General features: G+C 45.2%; 1 protein-coding gene across 1 annotated transcript in view; it reads left to right on the forward strand.

Annotated features, from left to right (window-relative positions):
• Positions 1-18,071, forward strand: part of LOC141073051 (uncharacterized) — a 110,024-nt gene that overhangs the window by 72,478 nt on the left and 19,475 nt on the right. Inside the window, exon 5 of the mRNA XM_073560370.1 lies at positions 1,106-2,741. Coding sequence (XP_073416471.1) covers positions 1,106-2,741 — 1,636 coding nt within the window. The remainder of the gene's footprint in view (positions 1-1,105; positions 2,742-18,071) is intronic.

Genomic DNA, 18,071 nt, shown 5'->3' on the forward strand with positions numbered 1-18,071 from the left:
GGGAAGCCCTGGCTGTGAAATGGGCCCTGTGCACCTTGCGCTATTATTTACTAGGTCGCCAGTTTAGACTAGTGACGGACCATTCGCCCCTAACGTGGATGTCCCGGGCAAAAGAAGGCAATGCGCGGGTGACACGCTGGTTCTTAGCATTACAAGGGTTTAAATTTTCCGTTGAGCACAGGGCGGGCACAGCGCACAGAAATGCAGATGCGTTGTCTAGAACGCACTGCTTGGTGACTCGTCGTGTCCGACCCCACGGGCTCGAACAGAGGAGGGGGGTGTGTGAGGTGCCAATGGGAGAGGTACTAGAAAACAGGTATATTTCTCCCCGTTTCATTTCATATGTCTCCCTGTACTGATGATGAAGCCAGTTTATTTCACTGTAATCCAGTCCTGGTTTCCTTAGTGATCAGCATGGAAAGGACTGGTAGTTCCCCCTCCACTTATTCAATCCAGGTTTTGGTTTCCTGACTGGTCCAGATGATATAATAAGGAGGAGCTGGGATCTCTCAGTCTATCTCATCTGCTGAGCTGGGAGCTGACACAGTAAGATTACATGGACTTGTTTGCTGTTATATAGGTTTATTTTGTAGTTAGCCTGCTATTGTTAGTTAGTGGCCAGACGGCCTTAGATGTTTTATTTCATGTTTGGCATGTGTAACATTGAATAACAAGTGTGCACAATAAATATGCCGTGTCCATATTCATGTGGAACTTGCTAGTCTGCTGAAGTGACTTCATAGCCACACGCTTGTGCCAAAGCAAAGATCCCAGCTGAGCTATCTATTCCCCACAATATATATATATATATATATATATATATATATATATATATATATATATAATGGAATCATTGACACAAATGTTTTATTGTTTGATGCTTGCCCTGGACAATGATTGGGAAGGAGCATTAGTACAAATGATTCTTTGTGCAGTCATCACATCATGTACCGTAAATGACACTTTAGTCAGTTAATAATAGGCATTGCTACATACCTTATAATTGTATGAAGGTTTTAACTTTTTAAATTTATAATTTTTGTTTTTAGATGAATATCATTTTTAAGGTTTTGTTAAAAAATCCATTCACTTTTATTCTCTGCAGATGAGTATAATAGCAGCTCCGAAGGACATCTGATATCTTCGTATATTAAAGTAGAAGATGATAGCTTCAAACAAGAAACATATGAAGAGCATGGCGACATCTCAGATATACCCTCAGCCCTTCCTAGTAAAGAACGATCTCCTAATTCATCACAGCCTGTTAAGAAAAATAAAAGGGTAGAAAATAAAAGCGTGTCCATAGAAAAGAAGCCAATTTCGTGCTCAGAATGTGAGAAATGTTTCACTGATAAATCAAAATTTGCTAAACATTGGAGAACTCACACAGCAGTGAAGAAATTTTCTTGCTTAGAATGTGGGAAATGTTTTTGTCACAAATCTAATCTTATAGCACATGAGAGAATTCACACAGGAGAGAAGCCATTTTCATGTTCAGAATGTGGGAAATGTTTTACAGAAAAATCAACTCTTGTTGTACATCAGAGAAATCACACAGGAGAGAAGCCATATTCATGTTCTGAATGTGGGAAATGTTTTAATAAGAAATCTCAACTTATTATACATGAGAGAAATCACACAGGAGAAAAGCCATTTTCATGTTCAGAATGTGGGAAATGTTTTATAGGAAAAGCAAATCTTGTTGTACATCAGAGAAATCACACAGGAAAGAAGCCATATTCATGCTCAGAATGTGGGAAACGTTGTAATACTATATCTCATCTTATTATACATGAGAGAATTCACACAGGAGAGAAGCCATTTGCATGTTCAGAATGTGGAAAAAGTTTTATAGGAAAAGCAAATCTTATTGTACATCAGAGAAATCACACTGGAGAGAAGCCGTATTCATGCTCAGAATGTGGGAAATGTTTTACTAAGAAATCAGACCTTTTTATACATCAGAGAAATCACACAGGAGAGAAACCATTTTCTTGTTCAGAATGTGGAAAATGTTTTGCAGATAAAGCAACTCTTGTTGTACATCAGAGAAATCACACAGGAGAGAAGCCATATTCATGCTCAGAATGTGGGAAATGTTTTACGAGGAAATCAATTCTTGTTACACATGAGAGAACTCACACAGGAGAGAAGCAATTTTCATGTTCAGTATGTGGGAAACGCTGTAGTACGAAATCTTATCTTATTGTACATGAGAGAATTCACACAGGAGAGAAGCCATACTCATGCTCGGAATGTGGGAAATGTTTCAGAGAAAAATCAACGCTTGTTACACATCTTAGAGTTCACACAGCAGAGAAGCCATTTTCTTGCTCACAATGTGGGAAATGTTTTTCTGATAAATCAAATTTGGCTGAACATGAGCTATGTCACACAGGGGAGAAGCCATTTTCATGTTCAGAATGTGGGAAATGTTTTACTGAGAAATGTAGTCTTGTTAGGCATGAAAAAATTCACACAGGAGAGAAGCCATTCTCATGTTCAGAATGTGGGAAATATTTTGCTAGAAAATCTAATCTTGTTGCACATGAGAGAATTCACACTGGAGAGAAACCATTTTCATGTTCAGAATGTGGGAAATGTTTTACAGAAAAATCAACTCTAGTTGGACATCAGAGAATTCACACAGGAGAGAAGCCATTCTCATGTTCAGAATGTGGGAAATGTTTTACTAAGAGTTCACATCTTACTAGACATCAGATAAGTCACACTGAGAATAAGCAATTTTAACCTCTTAGTAACGAAGCCAATTTTTCAAATTTGACGTGTCACTTTATTGTTGTAATAACAATGGAATTTTTCAAGTTACCTGGAATATTTTTTTGTGACACATTTTATTTTATGTAAGTAATACATTTAAGTCAAAATCTTTTGCTTTTATTAATTAAAATGTAAGAAGTTTGTCTAACAAAAACTAATGAATAATTTGCAGTATGCAAACTTTGGTTATACCCGTAAACCAAATAGTTATACTATACAAAAAAAGTTAATAAAATTTACCTTATGTTTTATTGTCACCATAATTGTTCAAATGACCTTTTATTTTGTAAGAAGGGTTAAAGTTTAACAGCAAGTTTTCATTAATTTAGGGCAATTCACAAAACTTATTTTCCAGTACATCTATCTGGACAGCACACCAGGAGGTAATCTTTCCTTGTCCTATGACTGGACAGAATCACAGAGAGGTTAAATGGCCGCACCCACCTCCACCCTTCAGTGTTTTCCCTATCCCCACAAGGGAGTGTTGCATGAGGGGTTGCTCCTAGAGTGAAGATATCTTATCCTGTGGAGCGTCAGAATACGGACTCAGGGAGATCGGGTGGTTTTGGCCTTCCTGCTGTCAAGTAGTCCAGGGCAACATCTCTTGGGTAGAGGTCCCTCAGCCAACAATTAGCCTGTGAACATTTTCAATAATGCAGCATTCCTAGTTGTGACACCGCGTCCCTCCAAGGTGGGTTCTCAGCATTACCAGCTTCCCCTGTACCTCTAATGGTAAGTAGAAGTAGCACATGTAAATGCAAGGTGTAAATGTTGTCTTGAAGATCCAGAACTCTGGGTTGATACTAGCCTCATGCCTTCATGCCAAAGCTGGGACTAGGACTTCATGTGCTGAAGTTTGTCTTCATGGGGAATCTAGACCTTGGACCTCGAGGCTAAAGATTCGACACATGTCTGGGCTACATCTCATGATTGACTTCAGTTAGTCGCATGTCATGGAGAACACCTGGGGTTAATTCTGCACATTATCTCTGAAGACTGCCCTCCAGCTGCACCAACATTGGCTACTTCAAGGTGGGGCTAATCGGACAATTGAAATGTACCACTCACAGTGGAGATTTAGCCTGAATTCAGATGGATTGCATTTTTAAATGTAACTTTGAGTCTGGTCTCGCAAGAGCAGTCCCAGACTGTGCCTCATAGCGCCTCTGGGGATTATAGTGCCTCACAGCGGCTCTACGCCTCATAGTGCCTCACGGGGGCCTCATCGTGCCACTGTGCCTTATAGTGCCTCATAGCATCTCTGCGCCCATCATGCCTCGTGGCCTTGTGTCTCTTGTTTCATGCCTCTGGCTTTGTGCTTTTTATCGCCGGCCTTCCACTCCACACTTTATGCTTCTATAGTTCCACTGCCCCCACTGTAGATATCTATCCTGTTAAGGACGGCGGAAAAATAAAAAATATAAATAAAGCGTGTTCGCCACCCGGGGTCCACCGTGCGGTAGGTGACAAAACCGCTGCTGAGAGAGGCAGATCACTTAAGGCGGTAATGTGCACAGGTTATAGCTGCACCTAGTGCACAAAAGCAAGCTCTGTTGCACTCACAGAGCTGCAAGCACGACCATATGCAGAAGCAGACTGTTTCACACACAGGGCTGCAATCATAAATACATAAAGAAAACGCTGAGTCTGTTTTAAACTCACAGAACTCAGAGACACAGACGCGGTATCTGGTCACAGGAGTCGCCCAAACAGACGGGACGGGCTCCGTCTAGACCTACCGTTAGACGTCTGGTGCAGTGACGTTGCAACCGCAAACGCACACTGTGCTGCTACTGCAGCGCGGCAAGAATAGAGCCGCTAGCAAGGCGCTGCAAGAACGCTGGCGCAATGCAGGACGCTTAGCTGCTGAAATGGCTGAAGCTTGAGCGCGCTGGCGCTAGCGCTGCTACTGGCTGACCCAATCACTCACATACTCGTAATAACCAAGGAGGGGGATATTTAATGATTCAGTCACCAGTCCAAGCATCCATCACCAGACACACAACAGCAGTATAAAAATACTAGCGCATGGCGGAACGGCCATGCGCACTTTTTATAGCGTACGGGACCTGCCGGAAATCTCCAGAGCCCTGAACATAACTAATGGAATCGGGAGCAGGACCTGAGCACCTGACTCCCGAACTCCAATCGGAGCTCATCCCATGAGCATGCCCAGAAGAAGGAACGAAGGACTAGCCTCTGGAGACAAATGTGAGGATCTGTGTTCCTGCATAGGCATTGTAGAAACCAGATTCCTAACATATCCTATGTTACTGGAAGAATCTTTCTTTCCTCTAGATATAGAGAATGTTCCCTGTCACATGTAACCAAGGTTTAATCTGAGTCCAGGAAGAAAGGTGAAAATTCTGTCCTGTTCAGGGCTTCCACCAGGGATTTCAGGGCCCCATACTGGCAAAATTTTTCTGCCCAATTGAGTTTCCACCCAGGCTCGACCCCAGCTCCTCCTCCACCCCTCGAACCTTCCACAGTCCCACCGCTCACTCTTGGAAAAACTCCACTTCTGCTCCATGTCCTCATCAATCACACATTAACAGTTCCCATTGAACACCATATCACATACATAGCCATCAGCCTTTGTTTTGGCCTAAAGATTTTTTAAGCTGCCTCCATGACATGGTAGACTCTTTTGGCTGGGCCCTACTCTACTCTAACCTACTAAAAATTTCCTAAAGTGCCCAATACTCTTTTTATTTATTTTTCTTTAAGGGAATATGTCACACACATTTTTAAAATAATAATACCACATGGAAGGGACCAATACCGTCACATCAAAGCTGGACCACATATTACCAACACATAGTGACCTAATAATACCACATACAAGGAACAAATACTGCCACAACACTACCAGACCACATATTACCACCACATATTGACCAAATAATACTACAAGGAACAAATACTGCCACACCATGACCAGACCACATAGTACCACCACATAGTGACTGAATAATACCACATACAAGGAACAAATAATGTCACACCTTGGCCGGACCATATATTACCACCATATAGTGACCGAATAATATCACATACAAGGAACAAATACTGCCACACCATGACCAGACCACATATTACCACCACATAGTGACTGAATACTACAATACTGATTATTATTAAAAAAAAGCATACAATACTAATATTACTATATGTGCCATTATACACATTAGTACTGTATATAGTTTCCAGGGCACACTGCCATCACTTCTTCCAGCCAGGACTCATCTCTGCCGAAAATAACACCGTTATCTAGAGCACATTCCCCACAGTATCCTCAAAAATAAAATACATCCTAGCAGTAATAATATCCCTTACTTAGCCCCTACACTTGGAATGTCCCCATCCTGGTCCCTTTTGTCTCCATCCTGGCTCCATATGTCTCCATCTTGGTCTCATTTGTCTACATCCTGGCCCCATATATCTCTTGTCCCTCATATTGCGGCTTTTCAGAATAAAAAAGCAACAAAAATCGGTTCTCCTTACTTGACCGCGGTCCTTAATATGCTTCACGGATGTGTCGGCGTATGGCAATGACGTCAAAAGCCGGTGACATGCGTGCTGATGTCAGCTGCCGGCCTCTGATTGCTGGCGTTATCTATTGCAAGTGGCAGCAATATATTTCAACTGATCGTGCATCTGAGGACAGATGTTCATTTGAATACTTTTTATTGGTACATTTTTTATTTTATTAAAGAGGCTGTCCATTACAAGGTGTAGTGGGCAGGTTGATATATATCTTGAATATAAGGCTGTCTTCAAATACCTTGCGTTTCCAAATATGCCTGCAAGTGGCACTATCGCTGTCCGCTCATCCCAATCACATGACCCACGGCTGCAGCTGCCTCTGATGTCCGGTAATGTCACATCAACTTCCACTGTGGGTGGAGTTTCACTGCACGTCAAAGCCGAGCATTGTGCACGTTCTCTACTGCTCACTGCTTTCATTGAGACGTGCAGTGAAGCTTTGCCCATAGCCCAGTCACTCAGGGAGACTGTGTCCCTACTCGGTGATGCCAGGTCAGCTTCAAATTATGGATGTTGACATGATATCACCGGACATCAGAGGCAGCTGCCGCCAGGGGTCACGTGATTGGGATGAGAGGACACCAATAGCGTCGCTCACAGGAACATTTGGAAACGCAACATATTTGAAGAAGGCCTTGTTTCCAAGGTTTAAGTCGACCTGCCCACTACATCTTGTAGTAGATAACCTCTTTAATAAAAATTAAAAATGCTCACCGCTCAGGTGTAGAACGGGTTCCATAGCTAGTAGACATACAGGTGCTTCTCACAAAATTATAGTATCAAAAAGTTAATTTATTTCAGTTCTTCAATACTAAAAAGTGTAACTCACAGATTAGAGTCATTACAGAGTGTTTTATTTCAAGTGTTTATTTCTGTTACTGTTGATGATTATGGCTTACAGCCAATAAAAACCCAAAAGTTATTATCTCAGTAAATTAGAATAATTGACAAAACCCTGCAATGGGTTCCTAAGCGTTTAGAAAGGTCCTTTAGTCTGCTTCTGTAGGCTCCACAATCATGGGGAAGACTGCTGACTTGACAAATGTCCAGAATGTAGTCATTGACACACTCCACAAGGAGGGTAAGTCACAAAAGGTCATTGCTAAAGAAGCCGGCTGTTCACAGAGTGCTGTATCCAAGCATATTAATGGAAGGTTGAGTGGAAGGAAAAAGAGTGGTAGTAAAAGGTGTGCAAGCACCAGGATAACTGCAGCCTTGAAAGGATTGTTAAGAAAAGGCCATTCACAAATTTGGGGGAGATTCACAAGGAGTGGACTGTTGCTGGAGTCATTGATTCCAGAGCCACACATAGACGTATCTAGGACATGGGCTGCAAGTGTCACATTCCTTGTGTCAAGCCACTCATGACCAATAGACAACGCCAGAAGCGTCTTACCTGGGCCAAGGAGAAAAAGAACTGGACAGTTGCTCAGTGGTCCAAAGTGTTGTTTTCAGATGAAAGTAAATTTTGCATTTCATTTGGAAATCACGGTCCCAGAGTCTGGAGGAAGAGTGAAGAGGCCACAATCCAAGCTGCTGGAGGTCTAGTGTGAAGTTTCCAGAATCAGTGATGGTTTGAGGAGCCATGTCATCTGCTGGTGTAGGTCCACTGTATTTTATCAAGACAAAAGTCAGCGCAGCCATCTACCAGGAAATTTTAGAGCACTTCATGCTTCCCTCTGCCGACAAGCTATTTGGAGATGGAAATTTCATTCTCCAGCAGGACTTGGCCCCTGTCCATACTCCCAAAAGTACCAATACCTGGTTTAAAAACAACAGTATCACTGTGCTTGATTGGCAGCAAATTAACCTGACCTTAACCCCATAGAGAATCTATGGAGTATTGTCAAAAGGAAGATGAGAGACACCAGATCCAACAATGCAGACGAGCTGAAGGCTGCTATCAAAGCAACCTGGGCTTCCATAACCCCTCAGCAGTGCCACAGGCTGATCGCCTCCATGCCACGCTACATTGATGCAGTAATTGATGCAAAAGGAGCAGCAACCAAGTACTGAGTGCATTTACTGAACAAACATTTCAGTAGGCCAACATTTCAGATTTTAAAATCATTTTTCAAACTGGTGTTATAAAGTATTTAAATTTACTGAGATAATGACGTTTGGCTTGAGATCGAGCTGGGGCCGTTAAATTGTTTATCTTTCATATGAGTTTCTAGTGGCTCTTATAGACCATTTACATCCATCCTTTGGTGGTACTTAAAAAAAAACAAAAAAACCTGAGGGTGGAGGTGAGAGGAACCTTTTAAACTCTCTGTGAACCTGTCCTATCATAAGTCAAAGAAGGACTACATCCTGGTGTGCTGTCCTTGGGAACTCCTAGAAACTGAATTTCCAGTAGGTATAATTACCTCTTTTTTAAAGGGAACCTGTCAGCAGGATTGTGCACAGTAGCCTACAGACAGTGTCAGGTCGGGGCCGTTATACTGATTGCAATGATACCTGGTGATGAAATCAGTCTTGTGGTTGTTGTGTAATTTTTATTTTCAGTTTTGCGTTAATGATATGCTCGTGTCCCGGGGCGGCCTGTGGGGGGTCTTCATGTGGTGCACTGATTAGGTATTCAAAATGAAGACTGCTGACAGGTCACCGATCCCTCACTGACCTGCCCCCTAGTTTACATAATGAATATTATATATACATAATAAAAAAAATCCTGCAGGCAGGCAGTGGCAAAGACACCTGCGCTGCAGCATAATCACATGTTTAGTGTCCTATTATAACTGTGCTTGATGTTATTGAGCAAGTACAAAAAAAATCACCTTGAAAATGGCGCCTGCAGCACCTGCGCAGTAGCAGCTATTGGGTGTATCACTGCTGATCAACACACACATAAGTCTCCATCTCAAGGCCACCCACCTTGAGATACACAATGGTCATTCAGTATTCTGCCATTCATCCTGTCTTCTAGGACATCCACACAGCGCCCCCTAGTGGACACAGTTTCAATGTGTCCGGGAGAAGTCTCCAGGTAGCTGAGGAGACGGGCATGACTAGTTACCTACAAATCCACCCAGGGGTGTGGTTAAGAATGATATTGTAAAGAGTGTGAGAATGGTTCAAGGACCTGTGATGAGGTCATAGCCATTTGACCCGGTGGGCGTGGCTACGGACCATATAAGGTGGCCAGGGTAGGTCACATGAGGTAAATGCTGGGACCCGGTTGGTCTGTTGTGGAAGGTCCCGCTGGGAGATGTGTCTCCTTTCCTGACAGCACGTGAATGCTGGGTTGAATGGCTGCACGTGCCTAATGATTCCCTGGAGGGAATGGATGTTTGCAGCATGATGAAGGAACTATGAGGAAACCCTGATGTGCGTGAGATATCTGAGGCTGAAGAGCCTGCGTATGCCTTACCTGTGTGACCACAGGGATTACAGAGCTGAAATGTGTCATGGACGCTGTGCTGATTCTATGAACTGTATGTTACTGCTGTGGGTTTATGATGCTGAATAAACCGCATGGACTATAATTGTTTTATGAAAAACCCGTGCTGGATCTGGTGTTATGGCGGCTAAGCGAGTATCCCCTACTTGAATAACAGCGCTACCTCACAGGACCTGTTTAGTTTTGAAGTGACTTTGAGGGTCCTATGTTTTGAAAATTCCCCTGAAGAGATATCTTTTTTTAAAACAAGACCCCAAAAAGTTTACAAGACAGCTTTCAGGAAGTTTGTTAACCATACAAGTACTTCATAAAAAAAATAATGCACAAAGGAATTATTGGAATGAAAAATTGTGGGGCTATCAGTGAGTGGGGGCTTTTAGTGGCACTATCATGCTGTATAGGACCACCATCAACTGTGTGTGGTAGGCTGTGGGGTTTACATTGACATTTTCTGAGACCCATAACATTTTAATTTTTCAAGTTGATGGAGCGGTTTGGAGGGTTTATTACCTGTACACTGGCACTAATTACAGAACTCGTGTGTATAATATCACTGGTCATCGCTGTATGAACCTCGGTCACCTCACTTATGGCACCACTTGCTGCATAAGAATTTTTCTATGATGCAAACGGTGCCATAAGTGAGGTGACCGAGGTTCATCAGCTATGAACTCCGGTGACATTTCTCACGACAGGGCTACACACTGCAGGAGTGTGATCAAACACCTGTCTCAGTGTGTGCCGGCTGGGGTGGAGAGCGGTTGCATCACTGATGTGATCGCTCTCAAAATCATCTGGATTGTCATGGGACATGGCCTTTAATGGATTATCAGTGGACAGGTGAGGAATATGGTGTTTTATTATTTTTTGTCTTTTACAGTGGGACATGGGTATCAATGGAGTATCAGCAGAACTGTGTGTACAACTTTGATTTTTTATTTTTTATGAATAAATGGGTAAAAGAGGGTGGAGATTTTTTTTTCAAATAAAGGAGTCTGTGTCTTTCCTTCAGTTTAAAGGACTTTTCTCTGTTTTTATTATATTTCACTGTGGGGTTGGTAATGGGGGTGTCTTATAGACGCCACTCCATTACTAAGGCCTCTTTCACACTTCAGTTTTTTGCATCAGTTCAAATCCGCCAAAAAGTCAGACAAGCGGATCCGTTCTCAACTGATGTGAACGGATGGCACAGGATCCGTTTTCAGACGGATCCTGAAAATGAGGAAATTTAAAGGAACCGCTGGCCGGGAAGGAGGAGAGAGAGAGAGAGAGAGAATTTTTATTTTTTTTTTGTCCGGCACCCGGAAAGAATTTCGGGTTAAATGAGTGTCTGGAGGATCCGCCAGAGGAAAAAAAACGTTGCAAGCTCCGTTTTGAAATCTTTGAGGATGGTGACGGACAGCAACTTTTGGCGGATCCTCAAAAAAAACGGATGCAACGGACAGCAATCCGTCACAATCCGCCATTAATGGAAGTCAATGGGGGAAAAAAAACGGATCCTCAAAAGAAAATTGAGGATCCGTTTTTTTCAAAACATGGCGGATTGTGACTGATTGTAAAAAACTGAAGTGTGAAAGAGGCCTAACCTGTGGGCTTGATATTCGCTGACATTACAAAGCTGACACCAACCCCCCAAATATTACCCCACTTGCCACAACACCAGGGAAAGTGGGAAGATCCAGGCAAAGCACCAGAATTGGTGCATCTAATAGATGCGATTTTTTTAGGGGCGGCTGCAGGCTGCTAATTTTAAACTTGAAAGGGCCAATATACATGGCCCCTTCTCAGTCTGAGAATACTAGCCTCCAGCTGTCCACTTTAGCTTGGCTTGTAGTCAGAAATGGGGGGATCCTACGCCGTTTTAGTAAATTATTTATTTAAATAATTTAAAGAAAACGGTCAGGGACCCCTATATTCTTGATATCCAGGCATGATAAAGCTGACAGTTGGGGGCTGCAGCCCGCAGCTGTTGGTTTTGCCTACGCTGGTTGTCAAAAATAGAGAGACCGCACATCATTTTTTATTTATTTATTACACAAGCGCTGGCTGGTAAACACTTTCATCATTGTACACCTGCTCTCGCTGCTGTCAAATTTACCGCTGATCAAAGCGGTCAGTGTATCTCACACAGATGGCAACATGATAAACACTCAGGCTGTGTGCACACGTAGCGATTTTTAAGCGTTTTTGCAGCGATTTTCGGCGCGAAAACGCTTAAAAATCGTGTACAGAACGCCTCCCATGCATTCCTATGGTATTCCGCACATGCTGTGCTAATGCTGCGCTTTTTTCCGCGGCGGAATCGCATCGCGGAAAAAATTGCAGCATGCTCATTCTTTTGTGCGGAATCGCAAAGAATTGCCGCGATTCCGCACCCATAGGAATGCATGAGAATCGCTTACTTCCCGCATGTGGCTATGCCCACCATGCGGGAAGTTAAGCGTCTCATGTGCGGTTGGTACCCACGGTGTGGAGGAGAGGAGACTGTCCTCCAGGCCCTGGGTACCATACCCCTGTAAAAAAAAGAATAAAAAATAAAAAATCGGGGTATATTTACCTTCTGGTGTCCCGCGCTGCATTCCCGGCCTCAGCGTTCCCAGTAATGCCTTGCGGCAAGGCCCTGTAATGACGTAGTCTCGCATGACTCTAGCGGTCTCGCGAGATCACTATAGTAACGCGAGACCAACGTCATCACAGGTCTCGCAAGGTATTACTGGGAACGCTGAGGCCCGGGAATGCAGCGCGGGACGCCGGAAGGTAAATATACCCCGATTTTTTATTTTTTTTTAGCATTTTAACATCCTATCTTTTACTATTGATGCCGCATAGGCGGCCTCAATAGTAAAAACCTGGTCACACTTGTCAAACACTATGTTTGACGAGTGTGACCAACCTGTCAATCACTTTCCAAGTGATGCTTCAAATCGCTTGGAAAGTGCTTGAATAACGCACGCGAAAATCGCGGCAAAATCGCGATCATAATCGCGGTGAAATCGCGCGATTTCTGGGAAGGAGTCCGGTTTTTAGTGAGCGTTTTAAAACGCTACGTGTGCACATAGCCTCAATGTTTGGGCTTCCAAACCCGAACAGTAACACGGACTTCCTGGTGAAGTTCATGTTTGGCGTTGTGCAGGTCCCTAAGAGATAGCTCTCGGCGCTGCGCAGCCTACTGAAGGATATCGCTCGGCACTGTGCAGTCCCATGAGAGATAACACAGCGCATAACTATATACGTCATCCCCGACCTTAGCCCCGCTGTACTACAGAACGCCTGGACTGTCTGTCCACAGTCTCCAACATCATGTTCCCTCTCTATCAGAAACTCAACCTTTTCAAAACTGAACTTCTACTCCGGCCGCCTACTAACCTCCCTAAATCTGACATTTCCCTCTCCGTGGGTGGCACTATAATAACACCCCGGCAGCAGGCGCGCTGTCTGTTATATTTGACACCAATATCTCCTTCACCTCCCATATACAATCTCTTGCCCACTCTTGCCGCTTACACCTAAAGAACATCTCTAGAATCCGCCATTATCTCACCATGGAAACAACAAAAACCCTCACTGTCGCCCTGATCCATTTCTGTCTATCGGCCTAGCCAATCGCTGCGCTCTGCAAATGACTTTCGACTAACCTCTGCACTAATCCGTACCTCCCACTCCCGACTCCATGACTTCTCCCGCACTGCACCAATCCTCTGGAATGCTCTACCCCAAGAAATTAGGACCAGCCACAATTTGCACAGTTTTAAGCGCTCCCTCAAAACACATTTGTTCAGAGCGGCCTATCATGTTCACTAATAAAAGACATTCTATGTGTAAGTGTGCGTGTGTAGCTCATTCACTATCCAAACATCCCTCACTCCCTCAAGATGGCTGGACCATCATTGTAAATACATCATTGTAAATACACACCTGTCCTCTGTATCTCCCCCACCTCATTGTAGATTGTAAGCTCTCACCAGCAGCTGTCTTATTGTGCTTTAATCATTGTATTGTTAACGATGTTACTTATGACTTGTGTTTTGAAACTGTTAAACTGTAAAGCGCTGCGGAATATGTTGGCGCTATATAAATAAAGATTATTATTATTATTATTAGTTCCAGGCTGTGCAGACCCTTGACAGATAGCGCTCGGCGCTGTGCAGACCCCTGACAGATAGCGCTCGGCGCTGTGCAGACCCACGACAGATAGCGCTCGGCACTGTGCAGACCCCCGACAGATATTGCAGACCCCTGACAGCGTTCGGCGTTGCGCAGACCCCTGACAGATAGCCCTCGGCGCTGTGCAGACCCCTGACAGATAGCACTCGGCGCTGTGCAGACCCCTGACAGATAGCGCTCAGTGCTGTGCAGACCCCCGACAGATATTGCAGACCCCTGAATATTGCAGACCCCTGACAGCGTTCGGCATTGCGCAGACCCCTGACAGATAGCCCTCAGTGCTGTCCAGACCCCTGACAGATAGCCCTCAGTGCTGTCCAGACCCCTGACAGCCCTCAGTGCTGTCCAGACCCCTGACAGATAGCGCTCGGCGCTGTCCAGACCCCTGACAGATAGCGCTCGGCGCTGTGCAGACCCATGACAGGGAGCGCTCAGTGCTGTGCAGACCCCTGACAGATAGCGCTCGGTGCTGTGCAGACCCCTGACAGATAGCGCTCGGCGCTGTCCAGACCCCTGACAGATAGCGCTCGGCGCTGTGCAGACCCATGACAGGGAGCGCTCAGTGCTGTGCAGACCCCTGACAGATAGCGCTCGGTGCTGTGCAGACCCCTGACAGATAGCGCTCGGCACTGCGCAGACCCCTGACAGAGCTCAGTGCTGTGCAGAACCCCGACAGATATTGCAGACCCCTGACAGATAGCGCTCAGTGCTGTGCAGACCCCTGACAGATAGCCCTCAGCGCTGTGCAGACCCCTGACAGATAGCGCTCAGTGCTGTGCAGACCCCCGACAGATATTGCAGACCCCTGAATATTGCAGACCCCTGACAGCGTTCGGCATTGCGCAGACCCCTGACAGATAGCCCTGTGCTGTCCAGACCCCTGACAGATAGCCCTCAGTGCTGTCCAGACCCCTGACAGATAGCGCTCGGCGCTGTCCAGACCCCTGACAGATAGCGCTCGGCGCTGTGCAGACCCATGACAGCGCTCAGTGCTGTGCAGACCCCTGACAGATAGCGCTCGGCGCTGTGCAAACCCCTGACAGATAGCGCTCGGTGCTGTGCAGACCCCTGACAGATAGCGCTCGGCGCCGTGCAGACCCCTGACAGCGCTCGGCGCTGTGCAGACCCCTGACAGAGCTCAGTGCTGTGCAGAACCCCGACAGATATTGCAGACCCCTGACAGATAGCGCTCGGCGCTGTGCAGACCCCCGATAGATAGCGCTCGGTGCTGTGCAGACCCCTGATAGCGTTCGGTGCTGTGCAGACCCCCGACACATAGCGCTGCAATCCTGACACAGGGAAGGACTCAAATTCAAAGAAGCTTTATTGGCAGAAAAAAATAAACATTAGTTTTGCCAAAGAATGTATACAGTAGGGAATAGGGACTGTAGGAACGATGGATGGGGCTCAGGGTGGGGGGTAAGGACGTCCATGGCAGATCATAGTTGTCTTCCTCGCAGCCTATGGGTATGTGCTCACATAGTGAAATCTGCTGCGTTGTACAGTACCTTTATTTTAAATGGAAAAAAAACGCAGTGCACATGCTGCGGATTTTTCCGCGCGGTTTTGCTGCGGTTTCCAATCCGCAGCATGTCAATTGTTTGGTGCAGAAACGCTGCAGTTTTACACCTCATCCATTATGAGGTGTGAAACCGCAGATAAACCGCAGGACTTTTGTCCTGCGGATTTACCTGCGGTTTTCTCTCCAAAATCCGCACACCCAAAAAGCTACATGTGCACATAGCCTATAGCATGTGCTCACATACTGCGCTGCTATCTCCACCGCGCTCTCTTCCTCTCCCAGCAGGATCTCTGTTTTCTCTTCCTCCTTCATGGAGCTGAAATTCAGGAAGAGATCGGAGAGTCTCCTGAAGTGAGTGTCCCTCACTGCTGAGTATTTGGTGCAGTGTAGCAGGAATCCCCACAGCCTGCAGTCAGCAGTGGAGACAGGACCCTCACAGCTGCTCTCTCCCCTCTACAGCCTCACAGCTATCAGCCTGCGGCGGTCACATGGGAGGGGCGGGGCTACAGGGAGGGGCGGGGCCAGAGGCAGCCAGGAAGAAGGAACAAGAGAGACGGAAGACGAGAGACAGGAGGTAAGAGAGAGAGACAGGAGGGAAGAGAGAGACAGGAGAGAAGAGAGAGAGACAGGAGGGAAGAGAGAGAGAGACAGGAGGGAAGAGAGAGACAGGAGGGAAGAGAGAGGAAGAGACAGGAGGTAAGAGAGAGACAGGAGGGAAGAGAGAGAGACAGGAGGGAAGAGAGACAGGAGGGAAGAGAGAGAGACAGGAGGGAAGAGAGAGAGACAGGAGGGAAGAGAGAGAGAGACAGGAGGGGAGAGAGAGACAGGAGGGAAGAGAGAGAGACAGGAGGGGAGAGAGAGAGACAGGAGGGAAAGAGAGAGAGACAGGAGGGGAGAGAGAGACAGGAGGGAAGAGAGAGAGACAGGAGGGAAGAGAGAGACAGGAGGGAAGAGAGAGGAGAGAGAGACAGGAGGTAAGAGAGAGAGACAGGAGGTAAGAGAGCGAGACAGGAGGTAAATCTCTGAATGTCGGTGGGATTGTGCTCTGTGATATCACATCTATTACATTTATGGTTTTTGACCGCACGATGCAGAATTATGTGAGCAGCAGTTTTTTTCCAACATGTTGAACGTCTCTTTGCACTTAGGTTTTATTCTGTTGCTGTGTATAATCACTGTCTGTGGTGTTACATGGGACTGCAGGTGACATCCACATTATCGGTACTCAGAGCTATCACTGGGTTATCTATCTGTGCGGTCACAGACCGACCAGACATCCTTGGCTTCTATCAATAGGATTGCATTGAGAGACGACAGATACATGTAGTCAGCACGAGACCACAAGTATGCGCATTGCGTAATACAGATACTGTACATGTCTCATGTATGGGGTGTATTGTGTATAATATATAGGTGTCGTTTACTTGGTAATTCTGCACTGATAGGGCGAGACCTAAAGCTGTGTAATATAGCTAATGGTAATATTTTCTGCTTGCCGGATCGAGCGGTTTTCATGTGATCGCTCACATGCGATTTGCAGACTTGTGATCTGTGGCTGAATGACGTCTATATAAAGGAGGCTTTATATATATTTTTTGGATTCCATATTTTTCATGAATCTTTAAAAAAACATTAACTAAATTTTGACATATTGTGGATGGATCTGCCGCTCATTTCCCTTTCCTTGAATCTATCGCTGAACTTCACCAGCAGAACCGGCACCCGACACACAGATTCCAGCCTTCAATATAGGATGAGATGGCGTGGTGAGCTTAAAAAATTCCCCCCTCTCCCCAAGTGATGTCTCCTCCTACTTCTCACATCAGGTGGGACGTGACCACAAGTCTGCAAATCACATGAGCGATCATGTGACCACCTTTCAATCTGGCAAGTAGAGCGAAATCCTACCATTGGCTATAGTCTGTCACTATTAAATCAGAAGGATCACATGGTACAGTCTCCCCACTTGCACCAACCTGACATTCCGCACACCCTGAGGACTCGTAATCTCAGTGCTGGAGTAGTTGAGTGTTAAGTTGATGGTGGGATGAAATTGATTAAACTGTTCGTGGAACGTCTTTAGCTGTGGCTCATACTCCGTCCAGTTGATTAAAATATCATCAATGTAGCGGTAGTAGGCCAGGGGCCTGATGGGACATGAGGACACAAAGTCGCTTTCATGCTTGGCCATGAAAAGATTTGCATACTGTGGAGCCATTTTACTTCCCATAGCTGTGCCAGTCTCCTGTAGATAGGTTTTGTTGTCAATTTCAATTTCCATAGAATTGCACAGATGGTGGAAGTAACGTCAATGCATCAGGAATTGTCTCACCTGTGCAACACTATGGAAATCCTGAAAACATGACCCGTGGGGGCCGTGAGGACTGGAGTTTGGGAAACACTGATTTAGACCATACTGAGCTGCATGTAAATATAAAAAAGGATGGACGATTCCTCTAACATCCCATTTATATCTCAGGTGAACACCATTAGAAAAAAAACAAATTGCTTACAACCCACCTAAAAATATGTTCCCCAAAAATTCAAAATTTCCAAGTAAAACAGTTTTTATATAATGGAAAAATAAAAATGTCAGGGCATCTGAAATGTGAAGACAAAATAATGAAGGAAATCAGTGGACCCTGCTCCAGCGAC

This window comes from Dendrobates tinctorius, unplaced genomic scaffold (assembly GCF_039654945.1).
Source record: "Dendrobates tinctorius isolate UK_male_01 unplaced genomic scaffold, ASM3965494v1 ptg000295l, whole genome shotgun sequence".
Lineage (NCBI taxonomy): Eukaryota > Metazoa > Chordata > Amphibia > Anura > Dendrobatidae > Dendrobates > Dendrobates tinctorius.